This window comes from Ranitomeya variabilis, chromosome 7 (genome assembly GCF_051348905.1).
Source record: "Ranitomeya variabilis isolate aRanVar5 chromosome 7, aRanVar5.hap1, whole genome shotgun sequence".
NCBI classification, from domain to species: Eukaryota; Metazoa; Chordata; class Amphibia; order Anura; family Dendrobatidae; genus Ranitomeya; species Ranitomeya variabilis.
In genome coordinates, this window is record NC_135238.1 from 106,991,879 (window position 1) to 107,012,730 (window position 20,852).

Below are 20,852 nucleotides of genomic sequence, written 5' to 3' on the forward strand. Positions count from 1 at the left end.
ATAATAGTCTGTATGTGGCATTGTTCACACAGGCAATGCAGGGCATCTGGTTTACAGCCTATTACTAACGCACATACAGGCGGGCCGCCCAGTGCTACAAAATGCATGCTGTGTGAATAGAGGCCTTCAGTTTACAGAGCCATCTTGGTTCGTCTTAGCCCTGCAAGATAAAGTGCAAAAAAAAAAACACATATCAATGTATGTAAGGTATTAGTTTATATTGGGGCCTCAATACGTAAGCCGGCAACCCACGTCAAGGGTCCTTACATTTTGCCGGTCCTACGCTAAACTTTGAGTAAAAGCTCACAGACACAAAAAGAGGACTTAAAAATCCTCCAGAAAATTGAAAAAAATCACAGAGAAAAAAGCAGAGATGATTACCTGCTGAAGCCTCCAAACAAATGCACCAGCAGGGCGCATCGGACCGATTAATGATGGCAAAAAACAGGTGCAAAAAATACCGATGAAACAACCACTTTCAATCCAGTGTTGGCTGTTTGGCATTAGTGCATAGAAAGATAAGCGATAATAGTCTGTATGTGGCATTGTTCACACAGGCAATGCAGAGCATCTGGTTTACAGCCTATTACTAACGCACATTCCTATACAGAGACCCCCTCCAATTTTTCACAATTCAAGAGTCGGTACCTAGTATCAAATTCCACACTCAATTAATTAATTATGGGATCAATAACTGCTGCTTTGGCCTTAAAAGCTTTGATCTCAGCACTAAACTGAGTCAGCTGTACATCAATATCAACACACTGATTTCCTTTCAGTTGTGTCTGTAAGGCACAAACTCTCAGCAAATTAATGGCACAACACTGGCAGTGGAAATTTGGGGAATCTGTCTTACACAGTGATTCCTCATAAATACAAATCAGTTTAGCAAACATGTGGAGCAGTTTGCATGTTTTATTCAAAACTGATCATCTGTCTATATACAAACTATCATGACTACATGCTTACTCCTATAGAGCAGACCTCCGCAATTCTGCAGATTTGGATGCAGTAGGGGTTCTGGGTTAATGTAGAGTTTTTTTTCTAAGCATTTCGGGTAGATAAATTCATACTTGCACTTCCTAGAGCCATCTTGGTCATCTTCGTTGTCCCTTCTGTACTGCTTGAAAAAGGTCCTTGTACTTCCATAACCCTTGTTCCCAACCATCTGGATTTTCCCTGGAGAACAACGACTGACTCTTTGTATAGATTGTCCCAAACGCTTACAGATTAGTGTCTTACAAAGCAAACAGAAAAAAAGTTACAAAATCTAACAGGTAAGAAAACAAAAGATTGGGTTCGCTGTTATAGATTTTGTCCCGTGTATACAGTAGATCAAGTTGAAAAGGTGCATTACCTCTCCGAAATATCAGAGCTCTGAACACATAGAATGACACAGCACTGAACCGTGTATTAATGTTATCTGTCCTCGTCCCTCCAGCATGATCAGGTCAGAGGATTACCACAGATATTTTTAGGGCTGGCGGAACGCACCGAGTAAATATAAAAATAGTAAAGGTGCGTTCGCAGCCCGGGGTCCACCGTGCAGGAGTGGAACCTGCTGCTAGTTAATGACAGTAATACGCCAGAATAGACACAGGTTCCGTCACCCGGTCTGTATAGGAGCGAACTCTGTTGCTTCACAGAGTCGCAAGGAATAAAGGTAACGCTGTGCCCTGTTAGCAGTCACAGGGTGCAGCAAGTGGAATCTAGTGGGATCCCTGCAATTCACCCCCACTATGCTGGTGATTGATCATGCTCTGAACCTCGGTGGCTTTTGAGCCTGCACCTGAGGACGCCCTGAGTCAGATGCTGGGATCAAGCGGGAGTTCCCACCCGACACTGACGGATTGTCAGGAGAAACAAGAGATAGCCGCACAGAGTGCGTACAGCACCGCACTGGCGGTTACTGCTGATTAGACGCAGTATAGATTGTGCCTGGTGCTGGAAGGCACTATCTGGCGCCAGACAGCTCCCAACATTCACAAACATTCATCAGCTCAAGGGATGGGATTGATTCGGAGCTTTCATCAGAACAGGCATACATACACACACACACGATTACTGATTTATACTAGCCCATGGCCGAGTTGCCATGTGAACCTTTTATAGCTGCAGCTCTCCAGGACCTTCCTAGTGGACCAATAGGAGCTGCTACAGGGCCTGAGCGTGTGAGCCCCGACCTCCAATGAGAGGTCTTCCCTTAGGTATATTCAGAAGGAGAAAAGCAGGACTTAGTCCCAGGAGCGCCTGCTCGCCGCTAAACAGTATTAGTTATAATGGCTGAAGCTGGAAGGGCAGCAGTAACCAAACGCGCAGTATCTGTCAGAGCCAGGCGCTGGGACCGACGTCTCTGCTGAGCAGGCTCCACTGCGGCCGTAGAAGAATGAGAGACCGCAGTGGAGGTGATCCGAGATTCCTCCTGTGCAGCGGCAGGAACTCGACACCTAGCATTACCCCCCTCCTGGGGCCCCCTAGTTGGACCTCGCTACGCTTGAAGGCAGCAATGAGCTGCGTAGCCCGAATGTGCTCAGCAGTCTCCCAGGACTTTTCCTCTGGGCTGTAACCCTTCCAATCCACCAAATAAATTTTTTTGCCACGTACCACCTTACACCCCAAGATAGCGTTCACTTCATAATCATCCATAGACGAACCCAATGCCAGCAGCTCAGATGTCCTTTTAGTCCAAAAATGTCCACCCACCCTGGACGAGTGAGCCCAAGAGAGAACCTCCGGTTGCAAATTAGATGGCACAAAAGTCTTGCCCGGGGGCACAGACTCTAGCAAAATCGGGGCCACGGTCCTCAGGCTCTCTGAAGGGATGATTAGCCGAGGCTCCTCCTCCTCCTCTACTGAAGATACTACGGAGCGGGAGAGCGCATCGGCACGAATGTTCTTCTCCCCGGAAAGATATTGGTGGGTGAAGTGGAAACGGGAGAAAAACAAGGACCATCTAGCCTGGCGAGAGTTTAGCCGCTGGGCAGTCTGCAAATAAACCGAATTTTTGTGGTCAGTATATACTTGGAAGGGAAAACGAGCCCCCTCCAGGAGGTATCTCAACTCCGAGAAGGTCAACTTCATAGCTAGCAACTCCCTGTACCCAATGGAGTAATAACTCTCCACGGATGTGAAGGTCTTGGAGAAAAAGAAGCAATGATGCTTCCGACCTTGAGCATCCTTTTGGAAGAGAGCTGCTCCGGCACCGAAGGATGAGGCATCCACCTCCATTATAAATGGTTTATCTACATCAGGGCGATGTAGGATGGGAGTGCTAACAAAATGAGACTTAATAGAGAGGAAGGCCTTGGAGACCTCCTCCGACCACAATTTGGGATTTGCTCTCTTCTTGGTGATGGCTACCAAGGGAGCTACCAGAGTGGAGAAGTAAGGAATGAACTGGTGATAATAGTTAATGAACCCCATAAAGTGATGCACCGCTTTGAGAGAATGGGGTTCCTGCCAGTCCATCAAAGCCTGTAGCTTGGCAGGATTCATAGCCAATCCCTGGGCGGAGATGATATAGCCAAGGAAATGCAAGGAGTCCTGCTCAAACACACACTTCTCCAACTTGGCGTAGAGGTAGTTTGCCCGTAGGAGGTCGACGAGTTTGCAAACTTCTCTCTGTTGGGAATTCAAATCTGGAGAGTAGATGAGATCATCCAGATAGACCACCACTGAGGAGGAGAGCATATCCCTGAAGACATCGTTCACAAAGTCTTGGAAAACGGCTGGGGCATTACAGAGCCTGAAGGGCATCACCAGGTATTCTTAGTGCCCATCCCTGGTGTTAAAAGCCGTCTTCCATTCGTTCCCCTCACGGATGCGAATCAGGTTGTAAGCACCCCACAGATCTAGTTTAGTAAATATCCTTGCTCCCCGTAGCCTATCGAGGAGCTCAGATATCAGGGGCAAAGGGTACTTATTCTTAAAGGTGATGGCGTTAAGACCCCTGTAGTCTGTGCATGGACGTAGTTCTCCATTCTTCTTCAGCACGATGAAGAACCCCGCCCCAGCAGGTGACACTGACTTCCTAATGAACCCTCTTGCCAAATTCTACTGGATGTATTAAGTTATTGCCTCCATCTCCAGGAGAGACGGGGTAGACCCGACCCCGGGGGAGGCTCTGCCCCAGGCAAGAGATCAATAGGACAGTCATAGGGGCGGTGAGGCAGAAGGGTCTCCGCAGCCCTCTTGGAGAACACGTTCGCATAGGACCAATAGCGCTTGGGGAGAGAAGAGAGATCTGCGGGTACCTCTAGTTGCAACCTGAACGCACTCCCTTAGACATCTGCCCTCACAAGATTCACTCCATCCCAAAATTCTCCCTGAGGACCACTCTATATGAGGGGAGTGGTAACTTAGCCAGGGTATCCCTAGCAGGATCTCGTCTATTCCCTCGGGAATGACAAGTTGGGAAATAATCTCCTGATGGGATGGAGACATAGATAACATAAATGGGATGGTCTGGTGTGTTATTTGTGAGGGCAGTGTCGACCCATTCACCACTCGTACAGTCACCGGCTTGGCGAGCATCACCAGGGATATTGCGTGGCGTTGGGCGAAGGCAGAGGACATAAAATTCCCCTCCGCCCCAGAATCCACACAAAGCTCGACTGTAAGAGTGGAAGGGCAAAAGGTGATTGTCCCTTTAAAGAACAGTTTGGAGGAAAATGCCGCTGTGTCTAGTGAACCTCCTCCTACGGTTACTAGCCGCGGTCTTTTCCTGACCATTAGGGACATTTCTTGGCATAATGTCCTAACTGCTGGCAGACATTACTGACCACGGGTATTCGAGCAGCCCGGGACTTAGGTCCCGCTCGAGAAACCTCCATGGCCTCATGGGACTCAGACGCCTGAACAGGAGATTCCAGAGGCCTGGCAAAGTTAGGAGCCAACCGGAACCTCTGCCTACACTGGGTTTGCTCCAATCTTCTTTCCTTAAAACGAAGGTCGATGCGGGTGGATATACAGTTAGGTCCATATATATTTGGACAGAGACAACATTTTTCTCATTTTGGTTATAGACATTACCACAATGAATTTTAAACAAAACAATTCAGATGCAGTTGAAGTTCAGACTTTCAGCTTTCATTTGAGGGTATCCACATTAAAATTGGATGAAGGGTTTAGGAGTTTCAGCTCCTTAACATGTGCCACCCTGTTTCTGCATCTCCTGTATGAACAGGTCCCTACCTGTTCCTTCATACTTCATTCCTTTCTGCTTGTTTTCCTTACGTAAACTGTTATGATTCTAGTGGTAGAGAATCTCTGGTATTCAGACTAAGTCCGCAATAACATAGAACTGCTCTAGGGAGGTGGAAACTAGGCTAACCGCATAACTGATCCTAACACACAACTAGAAGTAGCCGGTGAACGTGCCTACGTTGATTCTAGACGTCTCGAGCCAGCCGGAGAACTGACTACCCCTAGAGGGAAAATAAGACCTCACTTGCCTCCAGAGAAATTAACCCCAAAGATATAGAAAGCCCCCAACAAATAATAACGGTGAGGCAAGAGGAAAACACAAACGTAGAGATGAACTAGATTTAGCAAAGTGAGGCCCACTAAACTAGATAGGCAGAAAATAGAAAGTGAACTATGCGGTCAGCAGAAAACCCTGCAAAAACATCCACGCTGAGTATTCAAGAACCCCCGCACCGACTGACGGTGTGGGGGGAGAATATCAGCACCCTAGAGCTTCCAGCGAGCTAGAAAATCACATTTTGAGCAAGCTGAACAAAAAACACTGATAATGCAAATGATCCAAAGTATGCAAACTGGACTTAGCTTTTCTTGCATGAGGCAGATGGCAAGGAATCAGGAGGAGACCAAATAGGACTGAATACATCGATACCAGGCAAGAGACTGAGTCCAAAGGAGGACTAAATAGGGAAAACCCACAGCTTAATGAAACAGCTGAAGCCCAGGCATGCAGAAAGACATGACTCATACAATACCATTAGTGACCACCAGAGGGAGCCCAGAAACACAGTTCACAACAGTACCCCCCCCCCCCCCCCCCCCCCTTGAGGAGGGGTCACCGAACCCTCACCAAGACCCCCAGGACGATCAGGATGAGCAGCGTGAAAGGCATGAACCAAATCAGCCGCATGAACATCAGAGGCGACAACCCAGGAATTATCCTCCTGACCATAACCCTTCCATTTAACCAAATATTGAAGTCTACGTCTAGAGATAAGAGAATCCAAGATCTTCTCCACTACGTACTCCAACTCGCCCTCAACCAAAACCGGAACAGGAGGCTCCACAGCAGGGACCACAGGCACCACGTACCGCCGCAACAAGGACCTATGGAATACATTATGAATAGCAAATGACGCTGGAAGGTCCAAACGAAAAGACACGGGGTTAAGGATTTCCAAAATCTTATAAGGACCGATAAAGCGAGGCTTGAACTTAGGAGAGGAGACCTTCAAAGGAACATGCCGAGAAGACAACCAAACCAAATCCCCAACACGAAGTCGGGGACCCACACCGCGGCGACGGTTGGCAAAACGCTGAGCCTTCTCCTGTGACAATTTCAAATTGTCCACCACATGGTTCCAAATCCGCTGCAACCTATCCACCACAGAATCAACCCCAGGACAATCAGAAGGTTCAACCTGACCCGAGGAAAAACGAGGATGAAAACCAAGATTGCAGAAAAAGGGCGAAACCAAAGTGGCAGAACTAGCCCTATTATTAAGGGCAAACTTGGCCAGTGGCAAAAAGGTCACCCAATCATCCTGATCAGCAGAAACAAAACATCTTAAATAAGCTTCCAACGTCTGATTAGTTCGCTCGGTTTGGCCATTAGTTTGAGGATGAAAAGCCGATGAGAACGACAAGTCAATACACATCTTAGCACAAAAGGATCGCCAGAATCTGGACACAAACTGGGACCCTCTGTCAGACACAATATTCTCAGGGATGCCGTGCAAACAAACCACATTCTGAAAGAACAAAGGAACCAAATCGGAGGAGGAAGGCAACTTAGGTAAGGGCACCAAATGGACCATTTTAGAAAAACGATCACACACCACCCAGATGACACAGACATCTTCTGAGATACTGGAAGATCCGAAATGAAATCCATGGAAATGTGCGTCCAAGGCCTTTTCGGGATAGGCAAGGGCAAAAGCAACCCGCTGGCACGAGAACAGCAAGGCTTAGCCCGAGCACAAATCCCACAGGACTGCACAAAGGAACGCACATCCCGCAACAAGGAAGGCCACCAAAAGGACCTAGCCACCAAATCTCTGGTACCAAAAATCCCAGGATGCCCCGCCAACACCGAAGAATGAATCTCGGAAATAACTCTGCTGGTCCATCTATCAGGGACAAACAGTCTCCCTGGTGGGCAACGATCAGGTCTATCAGCCTGAAATTTCTGCAGCACTCGTCGCAAATCTGGGGAGATGGCAGACAAAATCACTCCCTCTCTGAGAATACCAGCCGGTTCCGAGACTCCCGGAGAGTCAGGCACAAAACTCCTAGAAAGCGCATCAGCCTTCACGTTCTTCGAACCAGGTAGGTATGAGACCACAAAGTCAAAACGGGAGAAAAACAACGACCAACGAGCCTGTCTAGGATTCAGGCGCTTGGCAGACTCGAGATAGATCAGATTTTTATGATCAGTCAAGACCACCACACGATGCTTAGCTCCCTCGAGCCAATGACGCCACTCCTCAAATGCCCACTTCATAGCCAACAACTCCCGATTACCAACATCATAGTTCCGCTCAGCAGGCGAAAATTTTCTGGAAAAGAAAGCGCTTGGCCTCATCACAGAGCAATCAGAGCTTCTCTGCGACAAAACGGCCCCCGCACCAATCTCAGAAGCATCAACTTCAATCTGGAAGGGAAGAGAGACATCCGTCTGGCACAAGACTGGTGCTGAAGTAAACCGGCGCTTCAGCTCCCGAAAGGCCTCCACGGCCGCAGGAGACCAATTAGCAACATCAGAACCTTTCTTGGTCATATCCGTCAAAGGTTTAACTACGCTAGAAAAATTAGCGATAAAACAACGGTAAAAGTTAGCAAAGCCCAAGAACTTCTGAAGGCTCTTAACAGACGTGGGCTGTTCAGAAAAAATCAGAAAAAAACAAAATATCATCCAGATAAACAATCATAAATTTATCCAGATATTTCCGGAAGATGTCATGCATGAAGGACTGAAACACAGAAGGGGCATTAGAGAGTCCAAACGGCATCACCAAGTACTCAAAATGACCCTCGGGCGTATTAATATTAAATGCTGTTTTCCATTCATCTCCCTGCTTAATGCGCACAAGGTTATACGCACCACAAAGATCTATCTTGGTGAACCAACTGGCACCCTTAATCCGAGCAAACAAATCAGACAACAATGGCAAAGGATACTGAAACTTGACCGTGATCTTATTCAGAAGACAATAATCTATACAAGGTCTCAAAGACCCGTCCTTTTTGGCCACAAAAAAGAATCCTGCACCAAGAGAAGAGGATGGACGAATATGTCCCTTCTCCAAAGACTCCTTTATATAACTCCGCATCGCGGCATGCTCTAGTACAGACAAATTAAAGAGTCGACCCTTAGGAAATTTACTACCAGGAATCAAATTTATAGCACAATCACAGTCCCTATGAGGAGGAAGGGCACTGGACCTGGGCTCACTAAATACATCCTGGTAATCTGACAAAAACTCAGGGGTCTCAGAAGGAGTGGAAGAAGCAATAGACACCAACGGAGTATCACCATGAATCCCCCGACAACCCCAACTTGACACAGTCATAGCTTTCCAATCCAAAACTGGATTATGGATCTGTAGCCATGGCAGACCCAAAACGACCACATCATGCAAATCATGCAGAACAAGGAAGCGAATCACCTCCTGATGTACAGGAGTCATGCACATGGTCACTTGCGTCCAATACTGAGGTTTATTCTCCGCCAATGGCGTAGCATCAATTCCTCTAAGAGGAATAGGAAATTCCAACGGCTCCAGGACGAAACCACAGCGCCTGGCAAACGACAAATCCATCAGACTCAGAGCAGCACCAGAATCCACAAAAGCCATGACTGAGTAAGAAGACAATGAACAAATTAAGGTCACAGACAAAATAAATTTAGGCTGTAAAGTACTAATGACGACAGGATTAACAACTCTTTTTAAGCGCTTAGAGCATGCTGAGATAACATGCGTAGAATCACCACAGTAAAAACACAACCCATTTTGACGTCTATGATTTTGCCGTTCGGCTCTGGTCAGAATTCTGTCACATTGCATAGGGTCAGGTGTCCGTTCAGACAGCACCGCCAAAGGATTAGCAGATTTGCGCTCCCGCAAACGCCGATCAATTTGAATGGCCAGAGCCATTGAATCATTCAGACTTGTAGAGATAGGAAACCCCACCATCACATTCTTAATGGCTTCAGAAAGACCATTTCTGAAATTTGCGGCCAGGGCACACTCATTCCATTGAGTAAGCACGGACCATTTCCGAAATTTTTGACAATATACCTCAGCTTCGTCCTGACCTTGAGAGATAGCTAGCAAGGCCTTTTCGGCCTGATTTTCAAGATTAGGCTCCTCATAAAGCAAACCAAGCGCCAGAAAAAACGCATCAACATTCACCAATGCAGGATCTCCTGGCGCCAGAGAGAAAGCCCAATCTTGAGGGTCGCCACGCAAGAAGGAGATAACAATTTTAACTTGCTGAGTGGAATCCCCAGAGGAACGAGGTCTCAGAGACAGAAACAATTTACAATTATTCCTAAAATTCAGGAACTTAGATCTATCTCCAAAAAACAGCTCAGGGATAGGTATTTTTGGTTCAGACATAGGACTATGAGTGACAAAATCCTGAATACTTTGCACCCTTGCAGCAAGCTGATCCACACTAGAAGTCAGAGTCTGAAAATCCATGTCTGCAGCAGAGCTCAAAACCACTCAGAGTATAAGGGGAAGAAAGAAGCTAGACAGACTGCAACAAAAAAAAAACAAAAAAAAAACCTCAGAACTTCTTTTTAATCCCGCTTCTGCGATGCTTTAAACATTTTCTTTTTGGGCCTGGTATACTGTTATGATTCTAGTGGTAGAGAATCTCTGGTATTCAGACTAAGTCCGCAATAGCATAGAACTGCTCTAGGGAGGTGGAAACTAGGCTAACCGCATAACTGATCCTAACACACAACTAGAAGTAGCCGGTGAACGTGCCTACGTTGATTCTAGACGTCTCGAGCCAGCCGGAGAACTGACTACCCCTAGAGGGAAAATAAGACCTCACTTGCCTCCAGAGAAATTAACCCCAAAGATATAGAAAGCCCCCCAACAAATAATAACGGTGAGGCAAGAGGAAAACACAAACGTAGAGATGAACTAGATTTAGCAAAGTGAGGCCCACTAAACTAGATAGGCAGAAAATAGAAAGTGAACTATGCGGTCAGCAGAAAACCCTGCAAAAACATCCACGCTGAGTATTCAAGAACCCCCGCACCGACTGACGGTGTGGGGGGAGAATATCAGCACCCTAGAGCTTCCAGCGAGCTAGAAAATCACATTTTGAGCAAGCTGAACAAAAAACACTGATAATGCAAATGATCCAAAGTATGCAAACTGGACTTAGCTTTTCTTGCATGAGGCAGATGGCAAGGAATCAGGAGGAGACCAAATAGGACTGAATACATCGATACCAGGCAAGAGACTGAGTCCAAAGGAGGACTAAATAGGGAAAACCCACAGCTTAATGAAACAGCTGAAGCCCAGGCATGCAGAAAGACATGACTCATACAATACCATTAGTGACCACCAGAGGGAGCCCAGAAACACAGTTCACAACAGTAAACCTCCTGTGTGAACAGGCCCCTACCTGTTCCTTCATACTACATATCCGTACCTGCATCTCCTGTGTGAACAGGTCCCTACCTATTCCATCATACACCACACCAACCTGCTCTGTGTCTCTGCCGTTCCTGCCAGCCCTGTGTCTCTGCCGTTCCTGCCAGCCCTGTGTCTCTGCCAGCTCTGTGTCTCAGCCGTGCCAGCCTACTTGTCTTGAGTTTCAGCCATGCTCATCTGCTAGTCCTGCCTGATGCCCGCACCAATCCTGGTGTTCATGTTTCCCAAGTGGGATCAGCAGCCACAGCCAGACACCACCCTGGAGTAGCACCTGGCAGCTGCCTGCCGCACAAGCCTAACCTCACCATCAGAGGCTCCAGTGAAGACCAAGGCAGCTGTCATAGTCACGCCCCTTCCAGGGTAGTCTGGTTCGTGGCACAGTGGGGCCACAAACCCCCCCGAGCTCACGCCCACCAGTCAGGGCATGAGCGTGACAGTATGGTTTAAGGACAAGTTCACACACACAGGTTGAATGGTGCTGGCTTTTTGATTTCGCAATTAATATACAACTTAGTAATGCCTTAATGTTATCTGTTCCTTTGCTATCTATCTATATAATCGTCTAAGGGGTTGTTAAGGGTCGAGTTCCTGCCTCTGCACAGGGGGAATCTAGGGCCATCTCCGCTGCGGTCTCCCATTCCTCTCCTGCCGCAGTGGAGCCTGCTCAGCGGAAACGTCGGTCCTAGCGTCTCGCTCAGTCTGACTGTGTGCAAAGGGTTACTGCTGCTTTTCCAGCTTCTGTCATTGAAGCCAGTGCTGGGCAGCGGCGAGCAGATACTTTTGGAACTCAGTCCTGCTTTTTCCCTTCTGAGCATGCCCAGGGCAAGATCTCTCATTGGAGATCGAGGGTCACATGCTTAGATACTGCAGCAAAACCCATTGGTTCTCCAGGAAGGTCCTGAAGTTGCTCAGGCTCTGTGGCAGCCTCTCATTGGTCCTTCCAGGAAGGCCCTGTACTTGCTGCAGCTATAAAAGGTTCGTATGGCCGCACGGCCATGCGCTAGTATCAATTCATGTCATGAGTTTTGCTCCAATGTGGTCACTCTTGTGTGTATTCAGGGCCCCGACTGAAATAAGCCACTTAGAATACCGGCTCCTCCGGTGAGAAGATTGTATGATTGCCTCCTTGACTGCGTGACCACAAGCTGCTATCTGCTCAGCAGTTACTGTGTATTCCTGTGAAGTTTAACAGGACACAGTCCTTTCTTTATAGCGACTCTGTGAAACAACAGAGTTCGCTTCTACCGCCATATAGTGCCGCCGTTTGCCAGCAGCAGGTTCTTTTCCTGCACGGTGGACCCCGGGCTGCGAACGCACCAAATAGCATCTCTATATTTACTCGGTGCATTCCGCCAGCCCTAACAGGGGTACTTCCGTCTGTTTGTTTGTCTGTAATGGACATCCCGCGTCGCTGATTGGTTGCGGCCTGCCGGCCGCGAGTACTCAGCAACAGGCTTAGTCCGGCCGCAAATTGGCCCCTACCTACTCTCCTCCAGTCAGTGCCCCCTCCCTACTCCCCTCCAGTCAGCGCCAGTGTGTCGCCCCATCCCGGACCAACTTTTCACTACTGATGCTGCCTATGCAGCATCAATAGTAAAAAGATATAATGTTAAAAATAATTAAAAAAAAATCATGCTATTCTCACCTTCCGTCGCCTCTGCAGCTTTTCCGCTCCTCCCGATGCTCTTGGCAGCTTCCGTTCCTAGAGATTGCGTCACTGGGAACGGAAGCTGCCAGCCGCATCAGGAGGAGCGGGACAGCTTTGGTGGACGACGGAAGAAGAGTATATAACTATTTTTTATTTTAATTATTTTTTTCATAGGGATATGCTGCCCACACTGCTGTATTCTACGTTACCTGTGTTAAATACTATGTGGCCTGTGTTATTTACTTTGTGGGCTGTGTTATATACTGCGTGGGCTGTGTTATATACTGCCTGGCTGCTATATACTATGTGGGCAGTGTTATATACTATGTGGGCTGTGTTATATACTATGTGGGCTGTGTTATATATTACGTGGGCTGTGTTATATACTGTGTGGGCTGTGTTATATACTGCGTGGGCTGTGTTATATACTGCCTGGCTGCTATATACTACGTGGGCAGTATTAAATACTACGTGGGCAGTATTAAATACTACGTGGACTGTTATATACTACGTTGGTTGTGCCATATACTACGTGACTGCTATATACTACATGGCTGTCCGTGTTGTATTATACGTGGCTTTGCTATATACTGCGTGGCTGTGCTATATACTATGTGGGCTGTTTTATATACTACGTGAGATGTGTTATATACTACGTGGACTGTTATATACTACATGGCTGTTATATACTACATCGCTGTGCTATATATGTGGCTGTGCTATATACTACGTGGCTGCTATATACTACGTTGCTGTGCTATATACAACATGGCTGTCTGTATTATATACTATATGGCTGCTATATATTACGTTGCTTTGCTATATACTATGTGGGCTGTGTTATATACTATTTGGCTGCTATATACTACATCGCTGTGCTATATACTACGTGGCTGTGCAATATACTATGTGGCTGTGCTATATACTACATGGGCTTTGTTATATACAACATCACTGTGCTATATACTACGTTGCTGTGCTATAAATTACGTGGCTGCTATATATTATGTGGCTGTTATATACTACGTGACTGCTATATACTATGTGGCTGTGCTATATACTACATGGCTGTCTGTTATATACTACGTGGCTGCTTTATATTACGTCACTGCAATATACTACGTGGGTTGTGTTATATACTATGTGGGCTGTGTTATATACTATGTGGGCTGTGTTATATACCACGTGGCTGTGCAATATACTACGTGGGTGTGCAATAAACTACGTGGCTGTTCTATCTACTGCATGGGCTGTGTTATATACTACATCTCTGTGCTTTATGCTACGCGGCTGTGCTATATACTACGCGGCCGGCCGCAACCAATCAGCGATATTGGTGCGCAATTTAACCCGCACTTACAGCACGACGTACATACATACATACATACATACATACATATTCTAGAATACCCGATGCTTTGGAATCGGGCCACCATCTAGTAACATAGTTATTAAGGTTGAAGGAAGAGTTTAAGTCCACCTAGTTCAACCCATAGCCAAACCTAAGATGCCCTAACATTTTGATCCAGAGGAAGGCAAAAAAAAACCCATGTGGCAAAGAGTAAGCTCCACATTGGAGAAAAAAACTCCTTCCCGACTCCACATATGGCAATCAGACTAGTTCCCTGGATCAATGCCCTATCAAGGAGTCTAATATATATAACCTGTAACATTATACTTTTCAAGAAAGGCATCCAGTCCCCTCTTAAATTTAAGTAATGAATCACTCATTACAACATCATACGGCAGAGAGTTCCATAGTCTCACTGCTCTTACAGTAAAGAATCCGCGTTTGTTGTTATGCTTAAATTTTCTTTCCTCCAGACGTAGAGGATTCCCCCTTGTCCCTGTCTCAGGTCTATGATTAAAAAGATCACCAGAAAGGTCTTTGTACTGTCCCCTCATATATTTATACATTAAAATAAGATTACCCCTTAGCCTTCGTTTTTCCAAACTAAATCGCCCCAAGTGTAATAACCTATCTTGGTATTGCAGACCCCCCAGTCCTCTAATAACCTTGGTGGCTCTTCTCTGTACCCGCTCTAGTTCAGCTATGTCTTTCTTATACACCGGAGACCAGAACTGTGCACAGTATTCTAAGTGTGGTCAAACTAGTGACTTGTATAGAGTTAAAATTATGTTCTCCTCATGAGCATCTTTTAATGTATCCCATTATTTTATTTGCCTTTGTAGCAGCTGCCTGACACTGGCCACTACATGTGAGTTTGTCATCCACCCATACACCCAGGTCTTTTTCATTGATGGTTTTGCCCAGAGTTTTAGAATTAAGCACATAGTTTTACATCTTATTACTTTTACCCAAGTGCATGACCTTAAATTTATCCCCATTAAAGCTCATTTTCCACTTGTCAGCCCCAGTTTCTAGTTTACATAAATCATCTTGTAATATAAAATTGTCCTCCTATGTATTGATTACCCTGCAGAGTTTAGTGTCATCTGCCAATATTGAAATTCTGCTCTGAATGCCCCCTACAAGGTCATTAATAAATATGTTAAAAAGAAGAGGGCCCAATACTGACCCCTGTGGTACCCCACTGCTAACCACAACCCAGTCCGAGTGTGCTCCATTAATAACCACCTTGTTTCCTATCCCTGAGCCAGCTCTCAACCCACTTACACATATTTTCCCCTATCCCCATTATTCTCATTTTATGTATCAACCTTTTGTGTGGCACCATACTACGTCCACTGCATTCCCTTGGTCCGGTCCGAAACTGACTTCTTCATAGAAATTGATCAGATTAGTCTGACAGGAACGGTCCCTAGTAAACCCATGCTGATATTGGGTCATGAGGTTATTCCTTGTCAGATACTCCAGCATAGCATCTCTTAGAATACCCTCCAGGATTTTACCCACAGTAGAGGTTAAGCTTACTGGCCTATAATTTCCGAGTTCAGTTTTTGTCCCCTTTTTGAATATTGGCACCACATTTGCTATACGCCAGTCCAGTGGTACAGACCCTGTTATTATGGAGTCTTTAAAGATTAAAAATAATGGTCTATCAATGACTGTACTTAATTCCTGCAGTACTCGGGGGTGTATCCCATCCGTGCCCGGAGATTTGTCAATTTTAGTGATTTTTAGACTCCGCCTTACTTCCTGCTGGGTTAAGCAGGTGACATTTAATGGGGAATTTTTGTTATCACTGATAATATTATCTGCCATGGAATTTTCTTGTGTAAATACTGATGAAAAAAAGTCATTTAACATATTGGCTTTTTCCTCATCCTTATCCGCCATTTCCCCCAGACTATTTTTAAGGGGGCCAACACTATCATTTTTCAGTTTCTTGCTATTTACGTGGTTAAATAATATTTTGGGATTATCTTTACTCTCTTTGGCAATGAGTCTCTCTGTCTCAATTTTTGCTGCCTTGATTTGCTTTTTACAGAATTTATTTAATTTTCTGTATTGGTTTAATGCCTTATCACTACCTGCTTCCTTTAATTCTCTAAATGCTTTCTTTTTGTCACTTATTGCGCCCCTTACAGCTCTATTTAGCCATATTGGTTTCCTCCTATTTCTAGTATGTTTATTCCCATACGGTAAATACTGTGCACAGGTCCTATCCAGGATGCTAATAAACGTCTCCCATTTTCTTTGTGTATTTTTATGTCTCAGGATATTATCCCAGTTAATTGCTCCAAGATAATCTCTCATCCGTTGGAAATTTGTCCTCCTTAAGTTTAGTGTCCTTGTCACCCCTCTACTACACATCTTATTAAAGGATACACGAAAACTTATTATTTTGTGATCACTATTCCCCAAGTGACCCCCAACCCTTATATTTGATATGCCGTCTGGCCTGTTGGTTAATATTAGGTCTAGCAGTGCCCCCCTTCTTGTTGGGTCCTGAACCAGTTGTGAAAGGTAATTGTCTCTCATAGTTGTCAAAAACCGATTACCTTTGCTGTAACTGCAGGTTTCTGTTCCCCAATCTATTTCAGGGTAGTTGAAGTCCCCCATAATAATGACTTATCCTTGAGTCGCAGCGTCATCTATTTGCTTTATGAGGATATTTTCCGTTGCTTCCATTATTTTTGGAGACTTATAACAAACCCCTATCAGTAATTTATTATTTTCCCTCCTCCCCTTATCTCCACCCACAGTGACTCTACATTTTCATTAGATTCACCTATATTATCACGCTGGATGGGTTTTAAGGACGATTTTACATATAGACACACACCTCCCCCTTGCTTATCCGTTTGGTCATTTCTGAACAGACTATAGCCCTGCAAGTTGACAGCCCAGTCATGGCTCTCCTCCAGCCATGTCTCAGATATCCCCACTATGTCATAATTATGCTCCAACAACATTAATTCTAATAATTAACATTAATTCTAATCAACATTAATTCTAATTCTACCTAATTCTAATACATAATTGGCGACTGAGACAAAACCGTGTACAAATAAAGAATATTTATTACACCCCAAAAATCTGCAGTTATTATTCTACTGACTACATATACATATTTATTTATACTTAACCTGACAACTTTACGGGTGTATGTATATGAGTGTTTATAATGCACACGCATATGTTGATACTATAACACTAATTCAGTAATCACACAATACCACACATTCAAACCTACAATTACGTAATAATATTTTCCACCCATGTTATTTAATCACACAATTCCAATAGAAAAAATAATTAGAATTGAAAGTCCTCAGTGGTTGATACCTTTTAATGGCTAGAGTAGCCAACCACTGAGTACCAATTAAAAGGTATCAACCACTGAGGACTCTCAATTCTAAATATTTTTCTATCTACTTAGCCATTAATCGGTATCAACCACTGAGTACTCTCAATTCTAAATATTTTTCTATCTACTGGCTAACACGGTACAAGGGTATATATCTTTGCAATTCCAATAAGCAGTCCTCCCCCTAACATTGATAACTGTCCATATGTATAAAACAAAGAGTCAATAACACTGCAGAGATTTATAAATAAATTTAGCCCAGAGTGCTGTTCATAATGACAGTGGAATAATTTTTATAGAAGTTGGAAGGGAAGAAAGCATGTGGCCAGCGCTGGGGTTTTTAAGCCCACCGGACAAGAAGCAGTTTCCAGTTTCAGGTGAGGGGAAATTGTCAGTCTATTATATTATTCCTCACCCGCTGGCAAAGGTTCATTCTTGGCTGAACGTGTTTTTTAGCAGATGCACATTCTATTGTGCGAGGTAAATCCTCCCACAGCAGCAAACCTGCTGTGGTAACAAATTGGGCCAGGGTTGGCTCCAGGTTTACATGGCCCCAGGCAAGAGACTCTCAGTGGGCCCCTTTAACACATACTACAATTCATGATGCACAGATATGGCAGAGAAATACACGTGGAGTGATATCTATTGTAAATTCTTCAATGGCTCAGAAACCGGACAAGTATTATCCTCCATACAGTATTATTGGCACCACATAGTGCTCCATACAATATAATGATCTCTATATAATGCTCCATACAGTTTATGATGGGCCCCATATATTGCTCCATACCGAATGAACCCATATAATTCTCCATACAAAATAGGCCCCATATAATGCAGTTTATGATAGGCCCCATATATTGCTCCATATAGAATAGGCTCCATATAATGCTCCATCCAGTATATGATGGGCTCCATAAGATGCTCCATATATAATGGGCCCCATAAGATGCTCCACGTCACAGAGTCAGAAGACGTGGATGTCTCAGAAATGGGGAGAGGTAAGTATCACAAGTATCGGGGCCTTTAGCAAGCGGAGGGGTGAGCCCACTCTCGAGCACTGGCACAGGGACTGGGCCCCCATAGTGCGTCTGTGTCCCTGACGGAGTGGTCCCCCACCTGCTCAGGGCCCCGGCACTTGCCCGGGTGCACCGTGTGCTGACACCGGCTCTGACTTTGGCTAACATGCAAGTATATATACAGCTCTGGCAAAAATTAAGAGACCACCACATCAAAACCCTGTCATGGGCAATCCAATCTCCAGACCTGAACCCCATTGAAAACCTCTGGAATGTAATCAAGATGATGATGGATAGTCAAAAGCCATCAAACAAAGAAGAACTGCTTAAATTCTTGCGCCAGAAACAGTGTGAAAGACTGGTGGAAAGCATGCCAAGACGCATGAAAGCTGTGATTAAAAATCATGGTTATTCCACATAATATTGATTTCTGAACTCCTCGTTAGTTAAAACATTAGTATTGTTGTTTCTATATGATTATGAACTTGTTTTCTTTGCATTATTTGATGTCTGAAAGCACTGTTTTGTTTTTTTTTATTTTGACCATTTTTCTTTGTCAGAAAAAAAATACAAAATGTATTGCTTGGAAATTAGGAGACCTGTTGTCAGAAGTGTATAGAATAAAAGAACAATTTACATTATACCCAAAAATATACCTATAAAGCGAAAAATCAGACAAACTGAACATTTTGCAGTGGTCTCTTAATTTTTGCCAGAGCTGTATATATCCATATGGATATACATTTTGGGTCTCTTCCCTCTACGAATAGTAATGGTAAGTACAGTAAATAGTACCTCCATGTTACGAGTGAACAATCAGCTTAATACTGTATCTTTCAAATAATTCTGGGACAAATGAGCAGAAAAGAAACAAAAAAGGGAGTCATTTTGGTACACACAAGCTACAGCTCATAGTACCGTCACAATTTTTTAATCTATCAAAATGAATTGATTACGTTTGTACTAACACAAATATAATATTTTTCTTATTTTAACAAGGAAATTGTTCATAAAATTGGAGAAGTCCTCAATATCACAAGTCATATCCAGACCTCCCTTATTAACGAGGAACTGGTTGAATGGAAACGTAGACAACAAATAGCCTGCATTGGAGGGCCTCCAAATGCTTGCCTTGATCAGCTCCAGAGCTGGTAAGTAATCTGCATTTTTAAATATTTAGCCATAATCCTGTTTTTTTTTTTCAAAATTACATTTCAGTAACTATAATTATTGATAGGCCTTTTCATTTCATCTTGATTTATTGCAAGATGAATAATCAGTTAAAAAATGTGATTTCTTCATCACCAAATCTTTTTTCTATCAGTGGAATGAGAGAATTGGCCAAAAACTATGTACACTTGAGCACTGATTGTAATGCCATCTCCCCTGGTCATTTCATGACATGCAACTGTTTATGATAATTGAGTAGTTAAATTGATTTTCTTCGGGCAGACTTCTTTATATGTTTTTTTAGAATGCCATCAGAAAAAAAAATAGATGATTTACAAACTTTGCTCCAGTTTCTACCCAATTGTTGCTGATCAGTCTTTTGTGCATTTTTTTTTTTTTTTTTTACAAATTTTGAATTAAATTTTATAATTTTATGTAGTTTCAAATGACAAATCTTTTGATGTGCAGAAACATTTTTGTTTCTAATCTTCCTACAACACCTTACTAGTGACTAGGAGGTAACAACCTGCAGTAGTCATCCTGGTCTTTGATTTCCAGCTTTAATTTTAGCCAAACTGGCATATTATGTTGTATTATTATTATTATTATTTATTTATATAACACTATTAATTCCATGGTGCTGTACATGAGAAATGGGTTACATACAGGGTTATATATATCATTTACAGTAAACAGGTTTACAGTGACACACTGGTACAGAGGGGAGAGGACCCTTTCCTTGCGGACTTACATTCTATAGGTATTGTCCATATCATCAAGTGCCTTGAAGCAAAATAAAAATGACAAGTCTTAACCCTGCTGTTTTGTTTGGGTCCATATGACCCGAAATGAAATTTGAGACCCTGCAGATTATTTATTATGCTGATCTGAAACTTGTGATTAATTGATTATTGATTATTTTTCCTAATTTGAGGGGTTCTTGCTATGAGTATTTTTTTTTTTTTTTACTTTTTGCTACACGCTGATTGTTACACTTGCACTGTTCAGGTCAATATGACCCGATAACATTTTATGCTAATTATCACTAACATTTTATCACTAATTATTTCTGCCTGCAAAATGTATTTGTTTTCCTGTGTACTTCAGGTAAACATGGGTTTGTTTGGAATAAATGGGTAGAGATTTTACCAAAATTATATAATACTAGATGGCAGCCCGATTCTAAAGAATCGGGAGTCTAGAATCCATATATACTTTATTTATTCAAATGTAAGAATAATACAATTAATAAATAATAGTAAGAAAGAACAAAAAATGGCTGCACTCACCAGCTCTTGACAATTCTTGACAGTACGGCACATTTCTGATTAGTCGCTCGCGGCAGGCGGCAACCAATCAGAAAAGTGCCGCGCACCACGAAGGCATATATCTTTGTCCA

The 20,852-nt window shown here is 43.9% G+C and overlaps 1 protein-coding gene across 3 annotated transcripts in view; it reads left to right on the plus strand.

Annotated features, from left to right (window-relative positions):
• Window positions 1–20,852, plus strand: part of STAT1 (signal transducer and activator of transcription 1) — a 2,295,457-nt gene that overhangs the window by 392,403 nt on the left and 1,882,202 nt on the right. For all 3 annotated transcript variants that reach the window (XM_077275645.1, XM_077275646.1, XM_077275644.1), the window contains exon 8: window positions 19,283–19,434. In XM_077275645.1, the coding sequence (XP_077131760.1) occupies window positions 19,283–19,434 (152 nt within the window). The remainder of the gene's footprint in view (window positions 1–19,282; window positions 19,435–20,852) is intronic.